Raw genomic sequence first — 25483 nt, forward strand, 5'->3', positions numbered from 1 at the left:
GAGGAGGAGGAACTGCCTCCTGCTAGGCTCTGGCCATGCTGACCTTCCTGGTCCCCTGGGTTTGACCAAGCTTTGGACAGGCTTCTTCCTGACTCCAGGCCCTGACTTCTCTTTGCTTTGAGCAGTTACTTTAGAAAACTTGTCAGTTCTTCCTCTGGCCCTCAGAGATGTAGGTCTTTTGAAAGCCCATTGACAGTTTCACAGCCCAGGGCTGTCCTTTCTAAGGGCAAGGAAGTCACACCTTTGAGAAATAAGCATCGAGGACAGAGTACCCCATCTCCCAGTCTCTGGGAAGTTAGGAGCCTAATCTGCACCTGTTCACTGGCACAGGTGTGCTAGTGACAGAGCAACACATTTGCAGTCAGGAATAAGTCACTGGGCTGCACAAATCCCATTGGTCATCCTCCCTCTACCACACTGCTGGACTTTTCAGCAGCCCTCTCCAGTGTGTCATGACCCTCGCACCCAGTGTTTCAGCGGAGTTGATTTAAGATTGAGTTTTGGCCTTTCCCCCCTGTGGAGCCTCACACAAAGTCTTTCTCATGTATTTTGAATTTTCCCAGTGCAGTTTTTTCTCTGCTGTCTCCCACTGGAGCTTCGCTTGCTCTTCCCCTTTCCCTGAGGTCACAAAGCAAAGGATCTCCACCTTCCAGGATGGTCAAATGCCCTCAGGAAAAGGCACCCTCTGCTCTTGCCTCCACTCAGGGTTCTTGCTTTGGCCTGGTAGTTTCCTATTGTCTTTCCGTGTCATTGGATGCTTTTGAGAAAATTTAAAGCTATCTGTATCCTGTTTAACTTCAGTCATTTCCAGCAGGTGGTTGTTGCAAGTAATGGTGGGAAACAGGAACCAGTCCTGATCTTCTTGACCTCTGCTTGCCCTCCCTGGAAGCCTCAAGTTCAATGTCCCCACGTGATGTGCTCATCTTCTCACAAAGCCCTCTTGCCACAGAGCCACTAGAAAATGATGTGTTCTCTGGGCACCCTGCACCCAGTCAGCCCAGTGTGATCACTTCCTTTTAAGTAAATCAGAAACAGCACCTGTTCTTCAAGTTAGGAATTTTTGAAAAAGCATATTATTTCACATTATTGTCATTGCTACAACCATGGGTTTTTTGAGATCATTTGTTTATTTATTTATTTGAAAGGCAGTGTTACAGATAAGGAGAGAGACAGAGAGAGAGAGAGAGAGAGAGAGAGAGCCCTTTCATCCAGTGGTTCACTCCCCAGATGGCTGCAATGGCCAGGGCTGGTACAGGCTGAAGCCAGGAGCCAAGAACATCCTCTGGGTCTTCAACATGGGTGTAGGTGCCCAAGAACTTAAGCCATGGGGCCCATCTACCACTATTTTCCCAAGTGCATTAGCAAGGAGCTGGATCAAAAATGGAGTAGCCAGGACTCAAACCGGTGCCCATATGGGATGCTGGTGAGCAGGCAGCAACTTAACCTGCAACAGCACAACATTGATCTCCATGGGTTGTTTGAGTAAGACCCTGAATTCCATTCGAGAATTGTCAAAATACATGAAATTACTTACAAGGCATTTTCCTGCCATCTGTCCAAACTGTAGTAAACACAAAAATGTTCCATTTTGAAGTGGGCCAATGTCTAACAACAATGTCTAACAATGTCTCCTTATTATTTTCCAAAGAAAAAAACTGTGCTGTGGCTAGCCCTCCCCTTCCGGGAGGCAACTGGAGCAATTGCAGTGAAAGCCATGAATTCTTCTTTTTAATAATTCTCTTCATTGCTTCTATTTCCTAAATAGATCGTTGATCTGTTCCCTTTCCTGCAGGGCATTTCCACTGTGAGTGTTTTCATGCACGTCCTCCTCTAGCTGGGACCACTGCAGTAGGTCCTCACTGGATTCCCTGCCCGCAGTCTGACCCATTCTCCCCCACACACCAAGCTGCTCTCAGCACCAGATGCCTGTGGCATTTGCAGTTCTCACACTGCCTTTCGCCCCATCACCTTACAGGCGTCTTTCTGCACAGCTCTTAGACAGTGCCTTCCCTAAGCAGCCTGACAACCTTATCTATTGCAGTATCTGCCAAAGCAGATGGGTGATCTATGTTTATTTCCCTTGTGGCTGTTTTTCCCCTTTGTAGGGTTTACAGCACTTCCCCCTCCCTCCCATGACACCCTGAGCACGTCTCCAGTCATCTCCAGTGCACTGTATGCCACTGTGTCCCATCACAAGGGTAGCCTCTTTCCCCTCTCTCTGAGCTGAGATTGTTTTGCTCACCTTTGCCTGCCTTGGGCCTGGTTCCAGTAGATTCCTCCCTGTGTCTTTGACTTGTTCAACTCCTCCAGTCGGGTTTACTCCTACCTTGCTGGGTGGGCACCTGCTGCATCTGTCATGAGTCACAAAGCCACTAAGGGGCAGGGAGCTCTCATCCTTCCTGAGATCATTGCAAATCCAGGATCAGAGAGGCAGCTTCCTACTCAGAAATCCATTCTCCAAGGGCCAATAAGGTGAAAGATTTTGCAACTGGTTGTTAGTAAAAGGTGCCATCTTATCTATGGCGCCACCTATGCCCCCAACACCATCTTGGGCTCTGGACCTTGTAGCCACGTTGCACAGTAGGCTTCACTCCTAAGGCCCGTGGTCCAACCACCAGTGTCAGCTCCACCCTAACCCTAATGAGATTCACTATTTCTAATTCCCTACCCGCCCCTCATAAAAGTAGAATAAGACCCATTTCCTGGACACGTGTCCTCTTTTTCCTTCTTTGCCTCTTCCCTCTGACCTGTCTGATTTAACCTATCAATAAACTCTTTCCCTTACTCTGGGGTTTGGTGTGTTTTGTGATGGCCTTATACTGGCCAATTTTGCAAAAATCAATTTACTAGGGCCCAGAGGAGTTGCAGCTTTGACTTTACTCAAGGTACCCCTCAAATGCTCAATATTTCATTAAAGGATGCGAGATTTCAGTTAGGACACCAGCACTCCATTCTGGAGTTCAACTCCTCCAACTGGTAATGCCTCAAGTACGTGGGTTCCTGCCACTCACATGGAAGTCTTGGATTGCAATCCAGGCTCCCAGCTTCATGGGGTCCAGTCCCACGCATTGTGGACATCTGAGATATGAATCAGCAGTTGGGCACATGCTCACTGTGTCTCAAATAATAATTCAGAAAGATTGCTTGAGTTTTTTCCTCTTTTTTTTAAAGACCTACTTATTTATTTGAAAAGCAGAGTTACAGACAGAGAGAGAGAGGGAGAGACAAAGAAAGAGGTCTTCCATCTGCTGGTTCATTCCCCAAATGGCCACAATGTCCAGATCTAGGCCAATCTGAAGCAAGGAACCAAGAGCTTCTTCTGATTCTCTGACATTGGCTCACAGGCCCAGGCTCTTGTGTCATCATCTTGCACTGCTTTCCCAGGCCATCAGCAGAGAGCTGGATCAATGAGGAGCTGCCAGGACATGATGTAGCACCACGTGGTATGCTGGTGCTGCAGGTAGCTGCTTCACCTGCTACACCACCACGCCAGCCCCAAGGCTTCCTTTAGTTTAATGTCTTCCCTTTTTGGGTGAAATGGTATCCTGCGGGGCCTTTAACTCTGCCAGCACAGTGGCCTCTGTGTCTGGCAGTAACCCATCTGGAATGAACTGCCTGAACTGGCTTAATGTTTTTTGTCTCATCATTTTAATCAGTTGCTTGTACGTGCGTTAGCTTAGAGGCTAACGAAAGTGAAACTTCCTAGAATGGGTTCTCCTTTTACTGAGAAACTACGTGGAGTCGAGGATGGGAGAGGCTTTTTTGGTTTTCCCCACCACGGCCTCTTCTTTACCTTGCCCAAAACCTTGACCCACACAGCATAACAGGGTTTTCCTCCAGGGTCATAATAAGGTAAAGGAGGTCTCCCGGTGAACTCATGAAGCAGCCCAGGGGAAGGTGACAGGCAGAGAGCAGCACCCCAAAACTCATAGTTGTGACAACTGAGAGATTTTGTGCCTTGAGCATCCCCTGTGTTTAGCGACCCCCATCCCCATTGAGAGGTCCTTTTTGAAAGCTCACCATCACCTCAGACATTTATAAAATCCATAGGAGTTCAAGTTCACTGCTTCCGGAGTGGTGGATCCTAAGTAAAGATCTTGCTCACGGGGACAACCTCAAGGACACTGTGATATGCAAAAGCAGCCAGGCACACAAGGGCAGGTGCTGTGTGTTCCCTTCTGTGAAGCCTCTGCAGTTATCAAAAATCACGGCAATAGGAGGCAGAAAGGTGGTGACCTGGGGCTGAGAGGAGGGGGAAGCCGACAGGGAAGGGAGTCAGAGTCTAGTGGATCCGGAGTGTCCGTGTTGCAGGATTAGGTCCAGGAATCTGGTGCACCACTGCACTGCACACCTTACACCCGTTAATGCCGTAATCTTCATGTGAGGTGTTTTTCACCCCAGGTTAAAAGAAAGAAAGCGATGTTCCATGTTTGACTCCGTCAAAAAGTAGAGACTGGGGCTTTGCGACACTCTGATCTCATAAAGGGGCTTCATTTTATGAGATCTTTGAAAGCTGCAAGGTTCTAGTACTTGCCATGTTTTACCAGCTGGGGAAAAGCTCTCATCTCCCTCTGGGCTCTGAGCTACTCAAGCTGCGGATTTTAGGGACGCCCTCCGGGAGGGAAGTGAGGCCTCAGCAAAGGGAGCTATAAAGGCTACTGCAGCGCTGACAGAGCCCAGGGAGTCTGTGGGAGAAAGCAAACTGTTTCTTCCTCTCTCGACCAAGTCTAGGGTAAAGGAGGAAGTGGAGAGGACCAGCAAGAGGAAGAAATATCTGCTCTGAGAGCCACCCTAGAACTGGCGTGGCTCAAGCCTCCGGGGAACCCACCAGCACCTGCTTCCCTGGCTGTGTGTACAGATTGCTGCTGGAGCCAAGCAGCAGCACCTGGCTCCCACAGCCCCTGGGCCGAGCCTCCACCTGCGTCTCTCCCCTGCCCTTCATTCAGCAGCTGTGCTAGGGGCTGTGCCTTCTGCTGTGAGGTGACACCCAAAGACGGGCAGCCCTGGGCCACTGTGTGTTGCACAATGCTGGCTCCTCCTTGAGCCTGAGTGCGCCTCGTGTTTGTAGCCGCTGCCATTCTGAGCTTCCTCTCCGACAGCACCTGTGTCTCTGTGGATATGAAACTAATTTCTAGAAGCCCCTTCCTGCTCTGAACCACCCAGAAATCCTCCCATTGGCGGGATTAAGCCCTGAGAAGCTGGGTACTACCTGAGGGGACCTAGCAGAGGTTTCCACACAGCTGAGAAATGGAGACACAGAATCCAGTGGAATGTGGCAGTTCTGAGAGTGTGAGAGACCAGTGCAGGCAACCCAGGTATGTGCGTGACATGTATATGGCGTGTTGGTGTGTGTGCTACAGCACGTGTGTGGGGCTGGCGAAAGGCTGCCATATGAAAGGCAGCCTGCCTCTGTGTCTGAGAGAGCTTCCTCCTGGTGCTAAATGTGTCTCCAACCTGCTGGGGAGCAGGTGTGGCAAGTGCAGCACACTCCCTGGGGAGGCCCATGTCTGGCAGCTGTGTGAGGAGGTGGGCCACTAGGGTTGCTGTGCACCCAGGAGGGGGAGGAGGGCTGAGATGAAGGTGTGGTGTAAGAGGCAGGAACAGGGCCAGGAAAAGCAATCTCAGGACCCCTCTGACTTTGCAAGGGTCCACAGAGCAGCCCCCAGAGAAAAGGCACTGAGTGCGGTTGGGGCTGCTGGGAAACAGGAGACAGGAATGCTGATTTTCCATATTCAGTCTTCTAATTTCTCCCAGCCTTTGTGCAGTTGGTATTTCATTTATAATTTACAAAATTGATATTTTGTAGGGTAATTTACAAATTATTTACAATAATTTACAAAAATAATTTACAAAAATGATATTTCTGCTTTCACCTCCATTTAAGCCAACCTGCCCCTCACCAGTTAACCCTTTCCTTCCTCCTGATGACCAAGCCACGGGGCTAGGATTAAGGTCCTCCCTCATGCTGGGCTCTGGAAGCTTGCCTGCCTACATTTTTCTGTGGGTGGAGCTACCCTTGAGAGGGAAGAAGGGTGAGATGAAGGGGGAGAGGATTAAGATATTGGCTGACATGATTGTGGAGGCTTAGTGAGTCCAACATTAGATAGCAGAGGCCAGCAGACATGGAGATGCAGGGAAGAGTTGCATTTCAAGTCAAAGGCCATTTGCTGGAGAACCAGCAAGAGCCAATGTTGCAGATGAGGTCTGCAGGTACCTGCTGAAGAATCCTTTCTTGCTCAGAGCAGATTAGCCTTTCTCTCGATTCAGGCCTCCACCAGATTGGATGAAGTCTGCCTCACACTACAGAGGGAAAGTTGCTGTACTCAAAGTCCTTGGATGTAAATGTATATTCCCTTAAAAACACCCTCACAGGAATAAATGAGAAGACAACATGTGGTATTTGTGTCTGGCTGGCTTACCTCACTTTCCATAATGATCTCTAGTTCACACATTTTGCTGCAAAATCAGGATTTCACCCTTTTCTGTGGCTGAATATCATTCCAGTGTGTGTATTTACCTCATTTTCTTTATCCATTCATCCATCAGTGATTATCAAGGTTGACTATACCTTGTCTATTGCAAACAGTGCTGCGATAAGCATGGGAATACAAGTATCTCTTTCAAGTCATGATTTAATTTCCTTCAGATAAATTTCAGGAGTGGGGTAGCTGGGTCATATGACAACCTGTTTTTAGGTTTCTGAGGAACCTCTCTACTGTTCTCCATAATGATTGCACTAATTTACATTCCCACGAATTGTGCATTACAGTTACATTTTCTTTTCTTTTTAAAAAAATGTTTGTTTAATTTATTTATTTGAAGGGCAGGGAGAGAGAGAGGAAGAGGGGAAGGGAGGGGAGAGAGGGGGAAGTAGGGGGTTGTGGGGGAGGGAGAGGGAGAGAGAGAGACATCTTCCTTGTGCTGATTCACTCATCAAATGGCAACAATAGCCAGGACTGAACTGGACCAAAGCCAGGAGCCAAGAACTCTATTCTGGTGTCCCACATAGGTGGTAGGGACTCAAGTGTTTGAGCCATTATCCGCTGCTTATCGGGCACATTAGCAGGGAGATAGATCAAAAGTGGAGTAGCCAGCACTCATACTCGTATTCCAATGTGGGATATGGGCATCCCAAGTGACAACTTAGCCTGCTGCACCACAACGTCCAGGCCATAGGGTTTCTCTTTCTCCATCCTCACCATCATGTGTTTCTTGGCCATTTGTAATTGTTATTTTTTGAAAAATGTCTGCTGAGAACTTTTTGTCCATTTCTGAACTGGATTCTTTGTTCTGTTGTTGAAATTCTTGAGCCCCTTATATATTCAGGATATCAATCCTGTATCAGATGCATAGTTTTCAATTATTTTTCCCATTCTGTTGGTTATCTCTTCACCCTGTTGATCGTTTCCTTTTTTGTGCAGAAACTTACTTATTTGCTATAGTCCTGACTACTTTTGCTTTTATTGCCTGAAATTTTGGGTTCTTGTCCAAAAATTCATTGCCATACCAAGTTCTTGAATTATTTTCCCTATGTTTTCTCCTAGAAGCATCATAATTTCAGGTTTTAAATTTGGCTTTCTGATCCATATTGAATCGATTTTTGTACAGGTTGACAGGGAATCTTCTTTCAAATTTCTCTGTAGAAAATCAGTTCCCCTGACACCACATATAAAAGAGGCTATCCTTTCTCCAGGAGTGTTTTCAGCAGCTTTGTCAAAGATAAATAAGCTGCAGATGCATGGACTTTTTTCTGGGATATCTAATCTGTTCCACTGCCTATGTGTCTGTTTTTATGCCAGCATCATCCTGTTTGGGTTTTAACAGTGCTGTAGTATCTCTTGAAATCTTGTATTGTAACGCCTCCAGCTTTTTTTTTTTCTCTCAAGATTACTTTAGCTGTTCGGGGTCCTTTGTGTTTCCATATGAATTTTAAGGTTTTTTCCTGATTATGTTAAGAACATAATGGATATTTTGAAAAGGAGTGTATTGAATCTATAAATCATTTTGGATATTATGAATATTTTAATAGTATTAGTTCATCCAATCCATGACAAGATAGATCTTTCTGGTTTCTTGTTTCTTCTTCAATTTCTTTCATTAGCGTTGTGTAATTTTCATTGTGGAGGTATTTCACATCATTGTTTAAATTTATTTTAAAATATTTTTGTAACTAAAATGAATAGGATTACTTTTATAGGGTTTTTTGCAGTGAGTTAATAAGGGAATTATGAGAAAAGTTACTGATTTTTGTATATTGATTTTGATATTGATCAATTTCCATGCATTTGTATATTTTTTAGTTTCTTTTTTTAATTTCCATTTCTATCCCATTGTGGTTATAAAATACAGTTGATATGATATCCTTTTTTAGAAATCTGAGACTTGTCTTGTTACATATTATATGATCCATCCAAGATAATGTTCCATGTGCTCATGAAAAGAATCTTTACTCTGCTGTTAATGTTCTGTTAAGTGTCTATTGAATTGATTTGATCTGTGGTATAGATTACTCTGGTGTTTCTTTTTCAAGGTCCCTATCTCTTTGCTGAATGTTCATTCATATCATACATAAATTTCCTAATTTTGTTTAACTGCATGTCACTACTCTCTTTTGTCTCTTTAGTATTTTATACTTAAACTTCCTAGTCATTTATCAATCATTTTGTCAATCTCCCTTTCTTGATAGTGTGAATCTAAGGCATTACCATGTTTCGGGGGGTGGGGGGAGGAAATCACATTGCCTTTACTTTGTGTTCCTACACTGATTTTGCACATCTGAGGAATCATCTGTTCCTATAGTTTTTAAAAATTGGCCTTTGTGGATTGAAGACAAAAAGAATGAGCTTTCTTTCCTTTCCCTTTCTTTTTTATTTATTTATTTGAAAAGCTTAGTCACCATACACACACACACACACACACACACACATGCACATGCAGAGAGAGACAGTGACACAGAGAAAATCCTGAATCTGCTTGTTCACTCCCCAGACGGACGGAACAGCTGGGGCTGGGCCACGCTGCTGCCTGGAACCAGGAACTGCATGAGTCTCCCACGTGGATGGTAGGACCCCAGGAACTTGGACCATGTTCTGCTACTTCCCTGGTGCATTAGGAGGGAGAGTTGCCAGGACTCGAACAAATACTCCCATATGAAATGTAGGAGTCCTTAACAAAATGCAGGAGTCTTTAAGCAATAGTTTAATGCCCATCCCAAAATGAGCTTTCTCGCTGTTCTCCTATCCATTTTGTGTGAGTTGAATGCTTGTGCGTTGCTTCTTGTCTCAACAGGACTAGCAGAAACATGTGTCAGGAGACCAGTTTGGAGCAGGACTGTGGGATGCCGGAACTGCGACTCCTTCTCCTGGGGAAACGTGGCTGTGGGAAAAGTGCCACAGGAAACACCATTCTGGGTAAACCGGTGTTTGAGTCCAAGTTCAGTGATCAACCAGTGACTACAAGGTGCCAGAGAGAAAGTAGGGTCCTGAGAGGGAAGCAGGTTGTGGTTATTGACACCCCTGACCTTTTCTCCTCAATGGCTTGTGCTGAAGACAAGCAACGCAACATCCAGCAGTGCTTGGAGCTCTCTGCTCCCAGCCTCCATGCGCTGCTCCTTGTAATTCCTCTTGGCCATTATACAACAGAGGATGAGGAGACTATTGAGGGCATCCAGGAGGTGTTTGGTGCTGAAGCCAAGAAGCATATCATTATTGTCTTCACTTGGAAGGATGATCTGACGGATGACTTGCTGCAACAATACACTGAAAACAAGAGGTCTCTTATGGAGTTGGTTCAAAACAATGGAGGCCGATACTGTGCCTTCAATAACCTGGCAGATGGGGGTGAGCAGGACACCCAGGTGCTGCAGCTCCTTTGCAAGGTCCAGAGCTTGGTGGATGACAGCCGAGGACCATATTATGTGCACTTCAGAACTGAAGGCAGCAGGTTCCAGGTAAGAATTTGTGTTAAGGTCTCTAAGAAGTTCCATGTCATAAGAGCTAGTAAGATGAAGATTGGTACAAATAAATGAAATATTGTGTTTGTGTATTGGAATATAAATTTTATTTAAGGAGAAATTTGTACATAATCTAGAATATTAAGAGACTCAAGACTGTTGGCTACTTTAAATATCAACCTAGGGATTTTGGACTTTGTTGGCAAACTAACAAACAAATAAAAGACTTTATCTTACTTGATCCCTTATGCGATTGGATGCAAAGTTATTGGTTTGGATATGTTCTCCCAGCTTCAATAAAGTGACTTTTTCTAATTTTCTGTCCTCTCCATCTGGTTAATTTAAAGACTGCTGAGTCCTCCTCCAATTTCCAACCTCCAAATGTTGGCATCCCTAGGCTTGGTTCTGGTCCGTCTAGCAATCCTGACACCCTCTCGACAGATAGTCCCACCTTTTTATGACTTTGAGCTTCATCTATGACTAAATGAGCAACTTTAACCCAGTTCTGTTCTCTGAGTTCTCACCCCTTTACCCGATTGCTACTTGACGTCTATAAAGACGGCTCCCTTATCTCTGACTTGACACATCCAAATGTTTGATCTTCCATCTTAAATCTCTAAGACTTCAGTTTTATTCTCAGCTCAGTAAATGCTCACCATGTTCTCCATAACTATGGCCACCAAGATGTGAGCTTGGATGCCACTGCTAGCAATCATCTGATAGCCAAGAAGTCACCATGCTTGTGATTCATGTATTTGGAATCCATTTGCTTCTCTCTATCCCCTCAACCACTATCATTCCATCTAACCCATGCCAGACATTGTACAAATGAGGAAACTGAGGCACAAGAGAGCTTTGGTAACTTTTTCTCTTATTTTCGAGGACTGAATTTCCTTTCCTTTGTGCCAATCTGACCCTCTGTTGAAGGCTGTGTCAAAGAAAGATGTCAGAACAAGGGATGCAGAATGAATTGCTCAGAGAGACTTCCCTGACTGTCCTGACATTTGGGTTCTTGGACTGAGCTCCTGCAGCTGCCCTGTCCTCATGGCACCCTTCACACTAGCCACCACCATATCCAGGGATCCCTATCAGTAAATTTGCAGTGTTTGGCACCCCCAAAATTCCATGAAAACACAAATCATGTATCTTTTGCTCACCAGAGTGTCTTAGTTTTTCTTCTTTAAGATAGAGATAATAAGTATATTAGGAATTTTGTAAAGATTAAATGAGATACTTACAAGGTTGTTAACAAACATTTGAAACTTGGTATATGTTTAATAATTATAAATTGCTACCATTACATAATAAAGATTTATAAAAATCAAATAAATGATGAACACTTTAAAATCTTTAACAAGACACAGAGCCAGACATCTACTGTGCCCTGGAAATAAAAGATATTTATATGTATAAAGATATATGAGGCTCTTCTGAAACTTCATGATAATGTGTATTATGAAAAGAAAAACACAAATGGGTTCAAAAAATTTTTTGCACCACAAACATCCAGTACTAATTTGTTATTAAATGTTTGGACAGGATCTAGTTCAGGTAACTTAGAAGGGTAAGATGTCACTTAGGAAACAAACCCTTTCACAGCAACATGAATTCTATTAAAACTTGAAGCAAGAATAAACTGCTGAAGCTTGAGCAGAAGGCTGGTCATGCTTTGTGACAAGTTTATGTGGCTAATGCCCCCCAAGAAATGAGCAGTTTACTAATGGATAATTTGTTCCGAGAAGGGACAAGATGATGTTGAAGATGTAGGCCATAGCAGCAGATCATCCACGTGAATTTTGTAGGAAAAATATTAATCTTTATTACACCCTCATTAAGCAGCACCATTGGTTAATATCAGAAATAATGGCCAACACTATCCTCATGTCTCCTGGTTCAGCTTAAACAATTATGACTGAAAAATTAGGTTGAGCAAACTTCTTACTCACTAAGTGCCAAAGTTGTTCTGACCAAATCAGCTATAGACAAAAGCAGACCTTTCAATAGAAATTTTCAATAAGTGGGCTAAAGATCCTGAAGCATTGCTTCAAAGAATTTTAATAGTAAATGAAGCATGACTTTACTATAGAGAAAAGTTTAATGAATGCAATGGCCGCTTAGGGGTGGAAGTGCTCCAGTCAAAACATAAGAGGAAGGGTCATGACAATAGTTTCTAGGGGTATTGAAGACATTCATGACAGCCATGACAGGCTGAAGCCAGGAGCCAGGAATTCCATACACTTCTCCCACATGGTGGCAAGGGCCCAAGTAGTTTAGCCATCACCTGTTGCCTACTTAGGCAAATTAGCAGGTGGCTGGATCAGAAACAGAGCACCTAGGACCTCAACTAGTGTTCCAATATGGGTTGCCCATGTAGCAAGAGGCAGCTTAACCAGCTGGACCAAAATGCTTGCCCAACAAAAGTGTCTTGAATCTGATGGAGCTACATTGACAAAGTTTATATTGTTATCTTTTATGCCCATTTTCCATGAACCTTTGAAATCCCTTAATATGTACAAAAATAGTAATTATAGCACTTTTAATTAATAGAAATTATCCAGAGGCCAATCAATAAAGGGATGATCCTATTAGTAATGTATGCCACTACTATGTAATAAATTGTACCTACTGAAGAGAAAAACATAGAGCTAACTCTATTAATTTGTACAGATATAGAGGATATGTCATTTTAAGCCATAATTTATTTTTGTTTTTATTTTTAACATGTTCAATGCAATTGTTAGAATATAATCATATTCCTTTCCTTCCTTTATTTTTCTTTCCCTTTTCATACTTTATTTATTAATTTTAAATAATTTTTTCAGCTTCTATATAATAAATATAAATTTCCAAAGCACAACTTTTGGATTATAGCGGCTCTTCTCCCCATAACCTCCCTCCCACCCGCAACCATCCCATTTCCCACTCCCTCTACCATCACATTCTTCATTAAGATTCATTTTTAATTATCTTTATATACAGGAGATCAACTTAGTATATACTAAGTAAAGATTTCAACAGACTGCACCCACACAGACACACAAAGTATAGAGTACTGTTTGAGTAGTAGTTTTACCATTAATTTGCATAGTACAACACATTAAGGACAGAACTCCTACATCTGGATTGGTGCACAGTGACTCCCATTGTTGATTTAACAGTTGACACTCTTAATCATGATGTCAGTAATCACCCGAGGCTCTTGCCATGAGCTGCCAAGGCTATGGAAGCCTCTTGAGTTCACCAATTCCGATCTTATTTAGACAAGGCCATAGTCAACGTGGAAGTTCTCCCCTCCCTTCAAAGAAAGGTACCTCCTTCTTTGATGCCCTGTTTTTTCCGCTGGGATCTCACTCACAGAGATCTTTCATTTAGGTCATTATTTTTTGCCACAGTGTGTTGTCTTTCCATGCCTGCGAAACTCTCATGGGCTTTTTATCCAGATCCAAATGCCTTAAGGGCTGATTCCAAGGGCAGAGTGCTGTTTAGGACATTTGCTGTTCTATGAGTCTGCTGTGTATCCTCCTTCCCATGTTGGATCGTTCTCTCCTTTTTAATTCTATTAGTTAGTATTAGCAGACATTAGTCTTGTTTATCTGATCCTTTTGACACTTAATCCTATCTTTATGATCAATTATGAACTGAGACTGATCACTTTGACTAGTGAGATGGCATTGGTACATGCCACTTTGATGGGATTGAATTGGAATCCCCTGGCACGATTCTAGCTCTACCATTAGGGGTAAGTTCGAATGAGCATGTGCCAAACTGTACATCTCCTCCCTCTCTTATTCCCACTCTTATATTTAACAGGGATCACTTTTCAGTTATATTTAAATCCCTAGAATAATTGTGTGTTAATTAAAGAGTTCAACCAATGGTATTAAGTAGAACAAAAAAATACTAAAAGGAATAAAATAGTCAGTTGTTCCTCAAAAGGCAGGACAAGGACTCATCAAGTCATTGCTTCTCATAGTTTTAACAGATTCAATATAGTTAATAGATACAATTCTAAAAATATAATGATATTCCCTTTCTCCATCTTGCTGTCTCTTCCATCTTTCTTTCTTTTTTTAGTATTTGAGATAACATCTTCTAAATTTATGTTACAGTAAAAAGTCCGATAGCTGATCAAATAATAAGTTTAACAATTAAAAAGCAAAAAGACCCTAGTTTAGTGGGAATGCACACAATTGCTATAAGCAACAGCTAAATGGATAAATGACCAAGATATTTTATTAAGTAGATTTCAGAACAAAAGGCTTTGTATCTTCATATGTGTTTGTATATAAAGCCTGGAAAAGCATAGAAGGATATGTATCAGTTCACAGCCATTACTGTCTCAGTGGATTGGAGATGGGAAGGTTATTGATTTTTAAATCTTACACATTGACATTAGAACATGTTTTGCATTTAAAGAACACCAAAGAATTCAAAGTGAACTATGTAAGGTGAAAAAATTCTGATAATCGAGTAGAATAGAAAAGACCCATGGAGACAGATAACTGAAGCTATCAAAAATATTGTGCAAGACAAGATATAAAAAGCACAGAGGAGCTTCATTGGGTAGCACTGAGATTTAAGAGAGAAAGTTAAAATGAAGTCTATGAAGCTTCTAAAGATAGCAGGCACATCAAGGGTGAGTATCATCATTTCTATTTGGGAGTGAGTATAACAATCCACCAGGCAGAAGGAGGGGTGTCAGTTATATGTTTGGCACTCTATCCTGCTGTTTCTGTTAGAGAATGGGGTTTCCAAATATTCTGAACATCATGTTAGAAGATACTCACATCCACAGTGAAGACAGCGAGGGAAGAAGATATTGGAGGTATCTGCATCTCCTGGAACTTGTCACAGTGACATCCCTAGGATCTAAAATTCTGGACAGGTGACTTTGTGTCCCAGTGAGGGCATCACCATGGCTTTGATTTGACCACATCTTAATCAGTTGCTTACTCTGAATTACTGTATATGAGTGTTTGTGTCTCCATTTCTTCTCTTTGTGAAAGATGAGATTTCAAATCTGTGGTACTCATTTCCCCTTTTTCTTGTAGGATTTTATGAATGAAGCCCCACCTCAGGAGGGGGACCATCCACATGGTAAGTTGATTCTTTAAAATATTAAGCTCAAATCTGCATTCATTTAAATGTGTTAAGCAGCCAAAGTGAAGAGAAAAAATTATTTCTATAACTCAGAACAAAAATCCATCATTAGACCTAGCGTAGGTGGGTGCTGACACCTTTCCCCAGGGAATTCCCAGCACTTGTGAGTTGGTAAAGCGTCAATGAAGGCTCTGGAAACACTGCAGGTGTTCATGGCCTTCTCTGATATGTTATAGAGCTGGGCTGGCCACCTGTGCTTTCTTTCCTAATTCAACCTGTTCTACTGGGCCTTGGATCTAGCACTACCCATGTTAAAAAATTTGTGTTTATTTATTTTTCATTTCATTTGAAAGCCAGGGAGATACAGAGACAGAGAGAGCCTCCATCTACTGGTGCACTCCCCAAATGTCCACACTAGCTGTGGCTGGATTATGTTGAAGCCAGGAGTCTGAAATTCATCCTGAGTCTCCCATGTGGGTGGAAGTACTAGAACCAACCCAAGTACTAGAACCATCACCTGCTGCCTCCCAGGGTGAACATTAGCAGGATGTTGGAATCAGAAGTATAGCCAGGATTGAAACCCAAGCACTCTGCTATTGAGTGTGGGCATCCCAAGCAGTATCATAATTGTTGTGGCAACTGCCTACCCCTTGTTCTATGCTAGTTTTGCCTTGTGATGGGAAAGCAGAAATCACTCCTTCATGGACAGCACCAACTCGTGGGATTCCCTGAAGTAGCAGTGTCCATGTGGTGATCACCATTAATGATACATCTAGTACATCTGCACAAGCCAGTACCTGGATCCACCCCGTTCTGCTTGGTAGATGCTATTTGTCCCACAATGTGTCAGACACATGCAACAAATGCAGCCATCATTAAGGGTGGACTTTCAGGTTATTTCCGCCACCTTGTGCCACAACTGAGTATTCATCAGTGAATAAAAGACATAGTCTCTGTGCCCATGGAATGCTCCAAGATAATAAAGTTATAATTTTAATAACATTGATAATAATTGTAGCTGAGGTAATGTGCTAGTATATGATGTAAATTAACTACGTAATTTAATTCTCACAGCATGAAAAGTCATAGATATCAGTGGTCCTCAAAACACTCCTGAAATTTTTTACTTAGTGTACGGATAGCTGTATGATCATTAAGTAAACTGAAACTAGATCTTTGTAAAAACTAAGAGTGGGAATGTGAGAGGGAGGAGGAAGAAGGGTTGGAGTGTGGGCAGGAGGAAGGGAATGGGGGAAATGGCACTATGCTCCAAAATCTGTATATATGAAATAAATGAAATTTGTATAGCTTAAATAATTTTTTTAATAAAAGAAAAAAAAAACAAAAAAATGTCCATTATGAGAAAAATGTAGGCATTTGAAAAAATGCACTAAAATAACATACTTTTGAAAAGATTTATATTTTTTATATTTTTGAAGGAAGCTTCACAGACAAAGGGATAGAATGAAAGCGAGAGAGACAGAGGGAGGGAGACACACACACACACACAGAGAGAGAGAGAGAGAGAGAGAGAGCTTTTATTTGCTGATTCATTCCCCAAATGGCTGCCATGACTAGGGCCGGGCCAGGCTGAAGCCAGGAGCCTGGAACTCTATCCAGGTTTCCCATATGAGTGCCGAGTACAGAGTCCCAAGTACTTGGGCTATCAGCTTCTTCTTTCCTGGGTGCATCAGCAGGGAGCTGGATTGGAAGCAGAGCAGTTGGGACTGGAACCAGTAGGCAGTGGCTTAACCAATTCTGCCATAATACCAGCTGCATAAAATAAACTTATCTGTAATCTAATTTCACCAAAGCTTTTTTGAAATAGCGTAGTGTGGCATAGCAGGTAAAGCCACCACCTGCAGCGCCAGGATCTCATATGGGCACTGGTTCTAGTCTCGGCTGTTCCACTTCCTACCCAGCTCTCTGCTATGGCCTGGGAAGGCAGTGGAAGCTGAGCCAAGTTCTTGGACCCCTGAACCTCCATGAAGAGTTAGAGGAAACTCCTTAGCTCCTGGCTCCTGGCTTCAGATCAGCACAATCTGGCCATTGCGGCCAATTAGGGAGTGAAGTAGCAGATGGAAGACTCTCTCTCTCTCTCTCTCTCTCTTCTGTGCCTCTCTTTCTCTCTGTGTGTAACTCTGACTTCCAAATAAATAAATCTTTAAAAAAAGAAAAGAAATGGCCTCCTATATATTAGTTCTCATAATAAACTGTGTCTTATATCAACATCCTTGATTTATAGATATATGAACTCAGACAGTAGGACTTAAAAATTCTGTCGATGTCCATCAGCCAAGACCCTTTATTACTGAAAAAAATTTCATTTATTGACTCCAGATGGAGCACAACAGACCATCGGGAATTGTAGGTCACTGCATTAGTCAGCTTTTCATTAGTGTAACAGAAGTGAAACAGAGTAACTTTAACAGTGCAGATCAAGGGGGTCCCACAGGCTTGACTTCTGGTGATGGCATTCTTACTGGCAGAGTCCAGAGGTGGCACAGCATCACACGGCAAGAGACAGGGAGAGCAGGTGTCTGTGTACCCATGGCTTCTTAAGAGTCACCAGGTTTTACTACTGGAGACTTCACCCTAGCAGCCTAATGCAGTCTGATCACATCTCAAAGGCCCCCACCTCTAAACAAAGTAATGTGAATGAGTGTCTAATCAATTTGCATGATACCATAAGGCTTTGGAGACTAAACTTCTGCTTTTGGTGAAAATTCCTCAAGCTGTTCCAGGCACCTCAGACCGAGGGTATTGGGGAGGGTTTGTCACAGGATATGGACTTGTTAGCTGTTTTTGAAGAATGTTCATAGCAGCAGAATGTTGGTCTGATTCATTAGTAATTCTTGCTTTAATGGTGATTCAAAGTGGGGTGAGGCTAGAGCTGTCAGGAAGTCAGTGTGGTCCCTTCAGACAGGAGAGGGGATGTTTTGGCAATACTCTTGTTTTTGCCGTGTCAGGACAGGATTGTGGAGTGGCTGTAGCCACAGAGTGCTCACATCTGTTATGCTGTGACATGCTGCTATGAATAGGAGGGTACCACTTCCTAACTGTGATTGACAGACCACTCCTGTTTCTCAGGGGTTATCTTTTTACTTCTCAGTGCATACTTCTAACCATTACACAACAATGTCTCTCCTGTACTGACAGGAGCCAATATTGGAGAAATAATGAATGGTTATTTGGTCAGAGCCTTAAAGGAAAATACATGGCATCTAATATGCAGAATATAGGGGAAGCTCCTGTGAAGATGCCATGTTTACTCAGGAGCCTAAATGACCAGCAGGAGTTTTATAGGCTAAAGAGTAAGGAAGATACTATTGTATGTGCCAGAATCCTGAAGGCTGAGAGATGAAAGGGGGAGTGTGAGAGAGAGGAAGGGGAGCTCTAAGGCTCAACTTAAGCTCCTCCTTACCCATTAGCCGTCTGTGGACACTCCTCTCTGTCAGTTATGGTACCAGAGCCTTTACACACACTCTCCCCTTTAGACGATTCACCAGCTCTATGGCATGAGCTTCGATGTTCTCCCTCTTCCAGTGTGTGATCTGAGATTCACAGGGAGTACTACTTGTCCAAAGCAACATAAACACTGGTGTCACTAGCGTTTGAGCTGCTCTGCATTGCTTTACATGCTGTGTCTATTCCACCTCCCTGGTACCGCTTGGAAATTGAGTAACAATCCTTTCCCAAGTGTGCCCTTTTTGACTTAGATTCAGTGAGTGTTCATTGTAGCTGATAATCTGATCTTTTTATCAGTACATAGCTCTATTGTCAACCTTGACTCACAGGACAAGTAGTAGATGCCTGGGATGTGTGCAGAGATAGTTTTAGGGTGAGGTTTGCAGATTTTTACACCAATTAATTGAGGCGAAATTTATCTAGAGAAAAATGCACAATTATTAAATAATAAGACTAATGATTTTTCCAACTATACATAAAGATGACACCCTAGTTAAAGATATAAAGGATCAAGAATATCCATCGCATTAACAGTTCATACTACACATTCCCAAAGAAAAGCACTGTTCAGACTCCTATCAAGATAGAACAATGTTGCCTGTTCTTAATGCCATGTGATGGTATGCAGTTTTGTGTCTGGCTTCTTCTACTTACCAAATTTGAAATTCATACACATTTTATATCTACAGTTCACTGGTTTACTCTTTTTAAATTTTTTATTAATATAAAGAAAACAATTTCATATATTTTATAGATAAAATTCTAAAAAGATAACCATACTTCCCTCCATCCCACTCTCCACTCTAACATAATTTCAATTAACTTTATAATAACAGGCTTAATACACTACACACCATAATATTGAAGCAGTAAAAAAATAGAAAGACCACTACTCCACAAGAGTATCACCAAATGCTCTAAAGAAAAATCAAGTCATAAGATCATCAGATGTCCAAGTTGTTGAGTATAATCTTATTTAATGAATATATATTTTATGAATTTTAAAATCAGATACAAAATGAAAGGAGCCCTAAGGCTCAAGCCTGATTAATGTAAAATGTAGCAGGTTCATAACTGTGGGAAAACCAAGCCCAGTTTGTGGGCTTTACCTTAAGGGACAGCTTCTCTCTGGGCCTTGAGTTCTATTGGTTCAGAGCCAGTGCCATTCTCTGTAAGAATCGTCAGAGTTGAGGAACCATAAAACCTGTCCACACCCACATTCACCTTCAGGAATTGGCTCTCAATGTGTCCCTTTGTCTACAGGCCCAGAAGAGAGGCAACTTCAGGCCACAGGATCTGAGCAGGACCCAGAGGCCTCAGAACTGAAGGTTCTCCTCCTTGGGAAGCGTGGTGTTGGAAAAAGTGCAGCAGGAAACAGTATTCTGGGGAAGCGGATCTTTGAGACTCGTTTCAGTGAAGAGCCTGTAACCCAGAGGTTCAGATCTGAGAGAAGAATCTGGAGAGAGAAGGAAGTTTTGATCATTGATGCTCCGGACATCTCATCCTCCAGGGATGTTGAATCAGAGCTCAGGAAGCACACCTTTCCAGGACCCCATGCCTTCCTGCTGGTGGTCCCACTGGGCTCCTACACCGAGAAAGACAAGGCCGTGCTAAATACCATCCGAAGATGTTTTGGAGAAAACTTCATCGAATACACGATCATTCTCCTCACCAGGATAGAAGATTTAGGGGATCAGGATCTGGATGTGTTCTTAAGAAGAGGAGATGGAGCTCTCTATGAGCTCCTCCAGAAGTGTGAATTCAGATATAGCACCTTTAATTACCGGGCAACGGGGCAAGAGGAGCAGAGGCAGGTAGACGAGCTCCTGCACAAAATCCAGAGGATGGTGCACCAGAAGGCAAGCAAGCCTTGTGTCTTCAGAAAACAAGGTGAAACTGCAGACAGAAAACATTTCTGTACAGATGATGCAGGGAATTTTCATTTTCTGAAAGGCATGAGAACATAGGATCGGGCATTCCTATGACTAACTCTTTTTTCTCTTTCTTCCTCAAATTGTACTAAAGTTGTGACCTTTGCGTACCCTCCCAGAACTCATCTTTAAATCTGCCATGACCCTCATGCGATTGCTTCAGCTGGATAGTAAGGGCCTTTAGGGAGTTTGTTGACTGTTTCTGATATCTTGTGTTCTCCACAGTGTACCCTTGCTCAGGGCTTGCCATTTTAGTGATTGTGGTGAGATAGTCTTATGTCATTGGTTTATTCCACTGATTCTTTTTAGGTCAACCACTCTCTAGGTTCTTTGCTTTTCTCTCTGTTGGAAGTGGGAGGTCATCTGAAAGAAAGTGTAAGTGGCTGTGACACTTAGCATTCTAAGGTACTTGGATGCTTATAATCCAGAGACTGAACAGGGCAGGGAACCTGAATGCTCACAGTGGATGGTTCCATGTGGTACGGAATGGGTTTTAGTAGCCCAGCCGCTCTTCCCTCTCTACTACTGAATGACTCCTTATCCACTCAGTGCTACATATTCCATTAACCTGAGTTGACAACTGTCCCATTCTTCCTATCCTCTTATCTTCTGCTTCAAATACCCTCACCCAGAAAGAACATCAAACCCAAAGGAGATTCAGTTTACTGAGCCTTTTAATACTCTTCATGGAGGGTCAGGCACTAGGGCATCTCCTCAAAGTATAGATATGTGGGAATGTCAAGAGAGGTTGTGCAAGGAGAGCTCAATTTGAAAGAGATTTGGAGGTGGGATAGTGAGTTGCATGGCTGAGTTCAAAGTTGGAAGACATTCCAGAGTGCACTAGCAATTTGAAGCAGGAGAGTGAAACTGATGGAGCGTGGCAGTTGTGAGTAGACAAGAGGAAGGTTGAAGGAAACGGAGGTTCATTATTCTAGATACTGTGGGATGAAGAGTCTACACCAGATTTCAGATATAATTGAGGCCAGATCATCTGTAGGCACAATGTGATAACTGAAATCCTGAAAAACATGGAGATGTCAAATAATTGATCCTGTTCTTATCCTATAAATATAACTGTGAGATTGTGGATCAGGATAATTAATTGAACAATTTGCCATAGTTAGAAGAGCATGGGATGACACTCCTCCTTTGTTTTGAGGTGGATATTTATACTCTTAAGAAGAATTTATTATGGGAAAGCACTGGTATGAAAGAATGTTCAATGGACCATTGTAGAACAAGTGTGAAGGCGTAGGAAAAATCCCGAAGAATGTATGTCATAAGTTCTCAGTGCCTCTGTAAATTTCATTTAAAGGTAAACTTATTCTTCTCCATCACTGACACCATACACAACAGTGTTAGAGGATATTAGTAATTAAACCATGATGTGACTTCTGACTCATCAAGTAAGTGCAATGTGGCTTTAATGAGAAATGAATTTTTAATGTGATACAACTAAGGAAACTGATGAACCATTGATGATATATGTGGTTACTTTTGCAAGAAAATCCAATTCATTCAATTTTAACTATTTCTCAAACACCCAGGGGGATTTTTCTATAATTAACATCAGTTGGCAATGGGAAGACATAATCATTGATAGAAGATGAAGGGATTAGATTTGTAGACTTGACCCAGTGCAAGGAATGGAGAATAAGGTCAGTGAAACTCTCAGGTAGAGTGGAGCCAGAAAAAGTCTTAGAAATTAAGATCAGAGAAGATTCACAGATAGGATCCACAGCGTGTTCAATGGTGAGCACTGGAGAGAGACTGGAATCCATGTCCTGATGCTGACTCAGGGACCTGGGGCACCACCCACATGTGTGGGGATCAACCTGTCTGGTTGGAGGAGGCCTTGATGCTGTCTGGGCATCCTCCATGCTTGATAGCTTTGCGTTATAGGGAATAACTTTGGATGTCAGACTCCATTTCAGACCATGCTCACGAATCTCCTGATTTCCTTTCTACAGAAACCCTGAACATTATCCTAGTGGGACGGAGTGGAGTTGGGAAGAGTGCAACTGGGAACACTCTCCTGGGCAGCCCCGTCTTCCTCTCTCAACTGCAACCCCAGGCAGTCACCAAGAAGTGCCAGAGCAGCAGGAGGACGTTGGACTGGCAGGACATTGTGGTTGTGGACACACCCTCACTCTTCCAGATGCCCAGTAAGGGAAAGGACTCATCCTGGCCAGAGGAAGAGGTCCAGCGCTGTTTGTTCTGCTGTGAAGAAGGAGCCATCATTCTGGTGCTGGTGTTCCAGCTGGGACAATTCACTGAAGAGGACAAAAGAGCAGTGGAAAAACTAGAGGCCATCTTTGGGGAGGATGTCATGAAATACACGATTGTGCTGTTCACGCGGAAGGAAGATCTTGCATCTGGGACTATTGATGATTATGTCCGGAACACAGAAAACAAAGCCCTTAGGAATGTACTTAGAAAAAGTGGGTGGCGAGTTTGTGCTTTTAATAACAAAGAGACTGGCCAAGCCCAGGAAGAACAGATGAATGCTCTTTTGACAATGGCCAATGACCTGAGGAGAAGTCTTGGAGGACATGAGTATCCTCATACCTGGAAGGATATAAGCAAGCGCATTAAAAATGCCCAGCAAAGGCACAGTCTCCAAACATTAATAAGTAGTCTGAAAGATCTGTTAAAGTAGGTAGCTGAAGTGCCTGGTGTCTCTGCAAGGTAGAAGCATCCAGAAGTTAAAGAGGGGAGGGTGGGGTAGAACTGTCAGGATGGCAGGGGAGTCCATGACTTTCAGTGCTTGAAAGAGAACTGCATCCTAGGCTGTGATGCTGCAGCTATTCAGAGGATACAACTACCTATGTGGCTGAGGCAGGTATTAGGGGACTGTAAAGAAGAAAGGGGGAATAAAATACAGAAACCTGAAAAAAATGTTTCAAAATTAGACTAATACTGAGGGTCAGGCCAGCTCACAAGAATCACCTTTCCTATGTAGGTAGCTTGGAGTCAGGACAGACCCATGGCCAAGGCAGAGACAACTAGGGAGTCAGAATACACATAGCTACACAAAAACCAGGGAATCCAGATACATAGATCAGGGCAATATCCAGCACACTCCTGGGTCATAGGCACTGTCCAACAATGCAGGACATCTGGGATGTCCAGGGCTGTCTTGCAAGCCTGCTGGTTCCATGATGTCCTGTGTATCCTCACTGGCTCCTTGGGGCCAGTGAGTTTCTTTCCTCATGTGGTGACTATCTCTTAGTGTTCTTCTTATTGCATACCTGCATGTAAAGTGGGACACAGTCTTCCACTGCTTGTGGAAATGGGTGTGAATCTTTTGAGACTGTATTGATCAGCATCACATTGAAATAGACTATAAGAAAAGTCACCAGCACAATAAAATTACCATGATTAGAGAACCAATTCTCCAGTTAGGGTTCTAATAACCTAAGTGTAATTCTAGATTTTCTCTAGGTAAGGTTACTAAAAACTCTTTTGTATTCCCTTCAGATAATAATGGGCTAAACACATTAGAGGTGTATTGAATCTCCTGTCAAGAAGCCCAGGAGTTCCTGGTGGACATCAACTTGCTAGCTTCATTCCATCTGGCTCCCTTAGCTCCACTGACCTTGGAATTCCACTATCAAACTTGCACTTGATTGCCAACATGGTGGTGCTTTATCAAGGGCTGAGCAGATTCTATTGGGAGAAGCTTGGTGTGGATGAGATGTGAGGTGAAAACTATGTAATTTTCTCTGATGTTTTCAGCATCAACCACTCTATACATACCTGAGGACAGGATCTATGTCACCTGTTTTTCTTCCCAACAATATCAGGCTATCTTCAAGATTAACTCATTTATAGGAATAGACTCTCATGATTAATCCCTTTTGGATGCTCCCCAACCCTTCACATAATAACTTCTAGAAAATGATTGTGTAAATACATTCATTTGAATCAAATAATAAAAATGAGCTCTATTATAAATTAACATTCTTCTGACTCCTATTTTTTCTGATTTATGGAAAGAGTACACCTCCATGAACAGGGAATTGTGATGTTAAATATCTTGACTCAGGTGAGGGTTTTTTTAAATTTTTATTTAATAAATATAAATTTCCAAAGTACAGCTTATGGATTACAGTGGCTTTTCCCCCCAATAACTCCCCTTCCACCCACAACCCTGCCATCTCCTGATCCCTTTCCCATTCCATTCACATCAAGATTCATTTTCAATTATCTTTATATACAGAAGATCAATTTAGTATATATTAAGTAAAGATTTCAACAGTTTGCACCCACACAGAAACACAAAGTGTAAAGTACTGTTTGAGTACTAGTTATAGCATTAATTTACATTGTACAACACATTAGGGACAGAGATCCTACATGAGGAGTAAGTGCACAGTGACTCCTGTTGTTGACTTAACAATTGACACTTTTGTTTATGGCGTCAGTAATCACCCTAGGCTCTTGTCATGAGTTGCCAAGGTAATGGAAGCCTTTTTAGTTTGCTAACTCTGATCTTATTTAGGCAAGGTCATAGTTAAAGTAGAAATTCTCTCCTCCCTTCAGAGAAAGGTACCTCCTTCTTTGATGGCCCATTATTTCCACTTGGATCTCACTTACAGAGATCTTTCAATTAGGTTTTTTTTTTTTTTTGCCAGAGTGTCTTGGCTTCCCATACCTAAAATACTCTCATGGGCTCTTCAGCCAGATCCGAATGCCTTAAGGGCTGATTCTGAGGCCAGAGTGCTATTTAGGACATCCGTCAGGTGAGGTTTTTGCAACTTTGTTGCCTGAGGACCTTTAGGTTGGGTGACAGCAATGGGGATGGCAGGCTTTTGCCAGCTCAGGGCCCTCTCTTCTGGACAATTTATTACAGCAAGGGAAAAGAAATGTAACTGGATTAGAACAAGAAACATGGGAGGAATAAGTCTGGAAGGCATTCTGTGCCTCCCCCTGTCCTTCTACACTTTCCAAAACTTCCCTTCTGTCTAAAGGAAGGAACAAATCCAAATGTGCTACCCAGGGCTAAGCAGGCTACCCTGGAGCCTGCATG

The 25483-nt window shown here is 42.7% G+C and overlaps 1 protein-coding gene across 2 annotated transcripts; it reads left to right on the forward strand.

Annotated features, from left to right (window-relative positions):
* The first annotated feature begins 4552 nt into the window (after positions 1-4552).
* GIMAP8 (GTPase, IMAP family member 8) lies at positions 4553-24412 on the forward strand. 2 transcript variants are annotated; one of them, XM_070076849.1, is made up of 6 exons: positions 4553-5315; positions 8989-9061; positions 9289-9949; positions 15004-15049; positions 19784-20410; positions 22422-24412. In XM_070076849.1, the coding sequence occupies exons 2-6, from the start codon at positions 9042-9044 to the stop codon at positions 23108-23110; spliced, it is 2043 nt and encodes a 680-aa protein (XP_069932950.1). In that variant the 5' UTR covers positions 4553-5315; positions 8989-9041; the 3' UTR covers positions 23111-24412. The 2 variants fall into 2 exon arrangements, with proteins under 2 accessions (XP_069932950.1, XP_002722558.4); XM_002722512.5 differs by lacking the exon at positions 8989-9061 and having other exon boundaries at positions 4554-5315.
* Positions 24413-25483: the final 1071 nt, after the last annotated feature.

The sequence above is a fragment of the Oryctolagus cuniculus genome, chromosome 7, assembly GCF_964237555.1.
Source record: "Oryctolagus cuniculus chromosome 7, mOryCun1.1, whole genome shotgun sequence".
In the NCBI taxonomy this organism is placed as follows: domain Eukaryota; kingdom Metazoa; phylum Chordata; class Mammalia; order Lagomorpha; family Leporidae; genus Oryctolagus; species Oryctolagus cuniculus.

Coding starts and splice junctions, on each gene's coding strand:
- GIMAP8 (XM_002722512.5), top strand. CDS start 5,248: ATGGAGACACAGAATCCAGTGGAATGTGGCAGTTCTGAGAGTGTGAGA. Junction 5,316..9,288: donor GACCAGTGCAGGCAACCCAG/GTATGTGCGTGA, acceptor TTGTCTCAACAG/GACTAGCAGAAACATGTGTC. Junction 20,411..22,421: donor TTGTGTCTTCAGAAAACAAG/GTGAAACTGCAG, acceptor TCCTTTCTACAG/AAACCCTGAACATTATCCTA.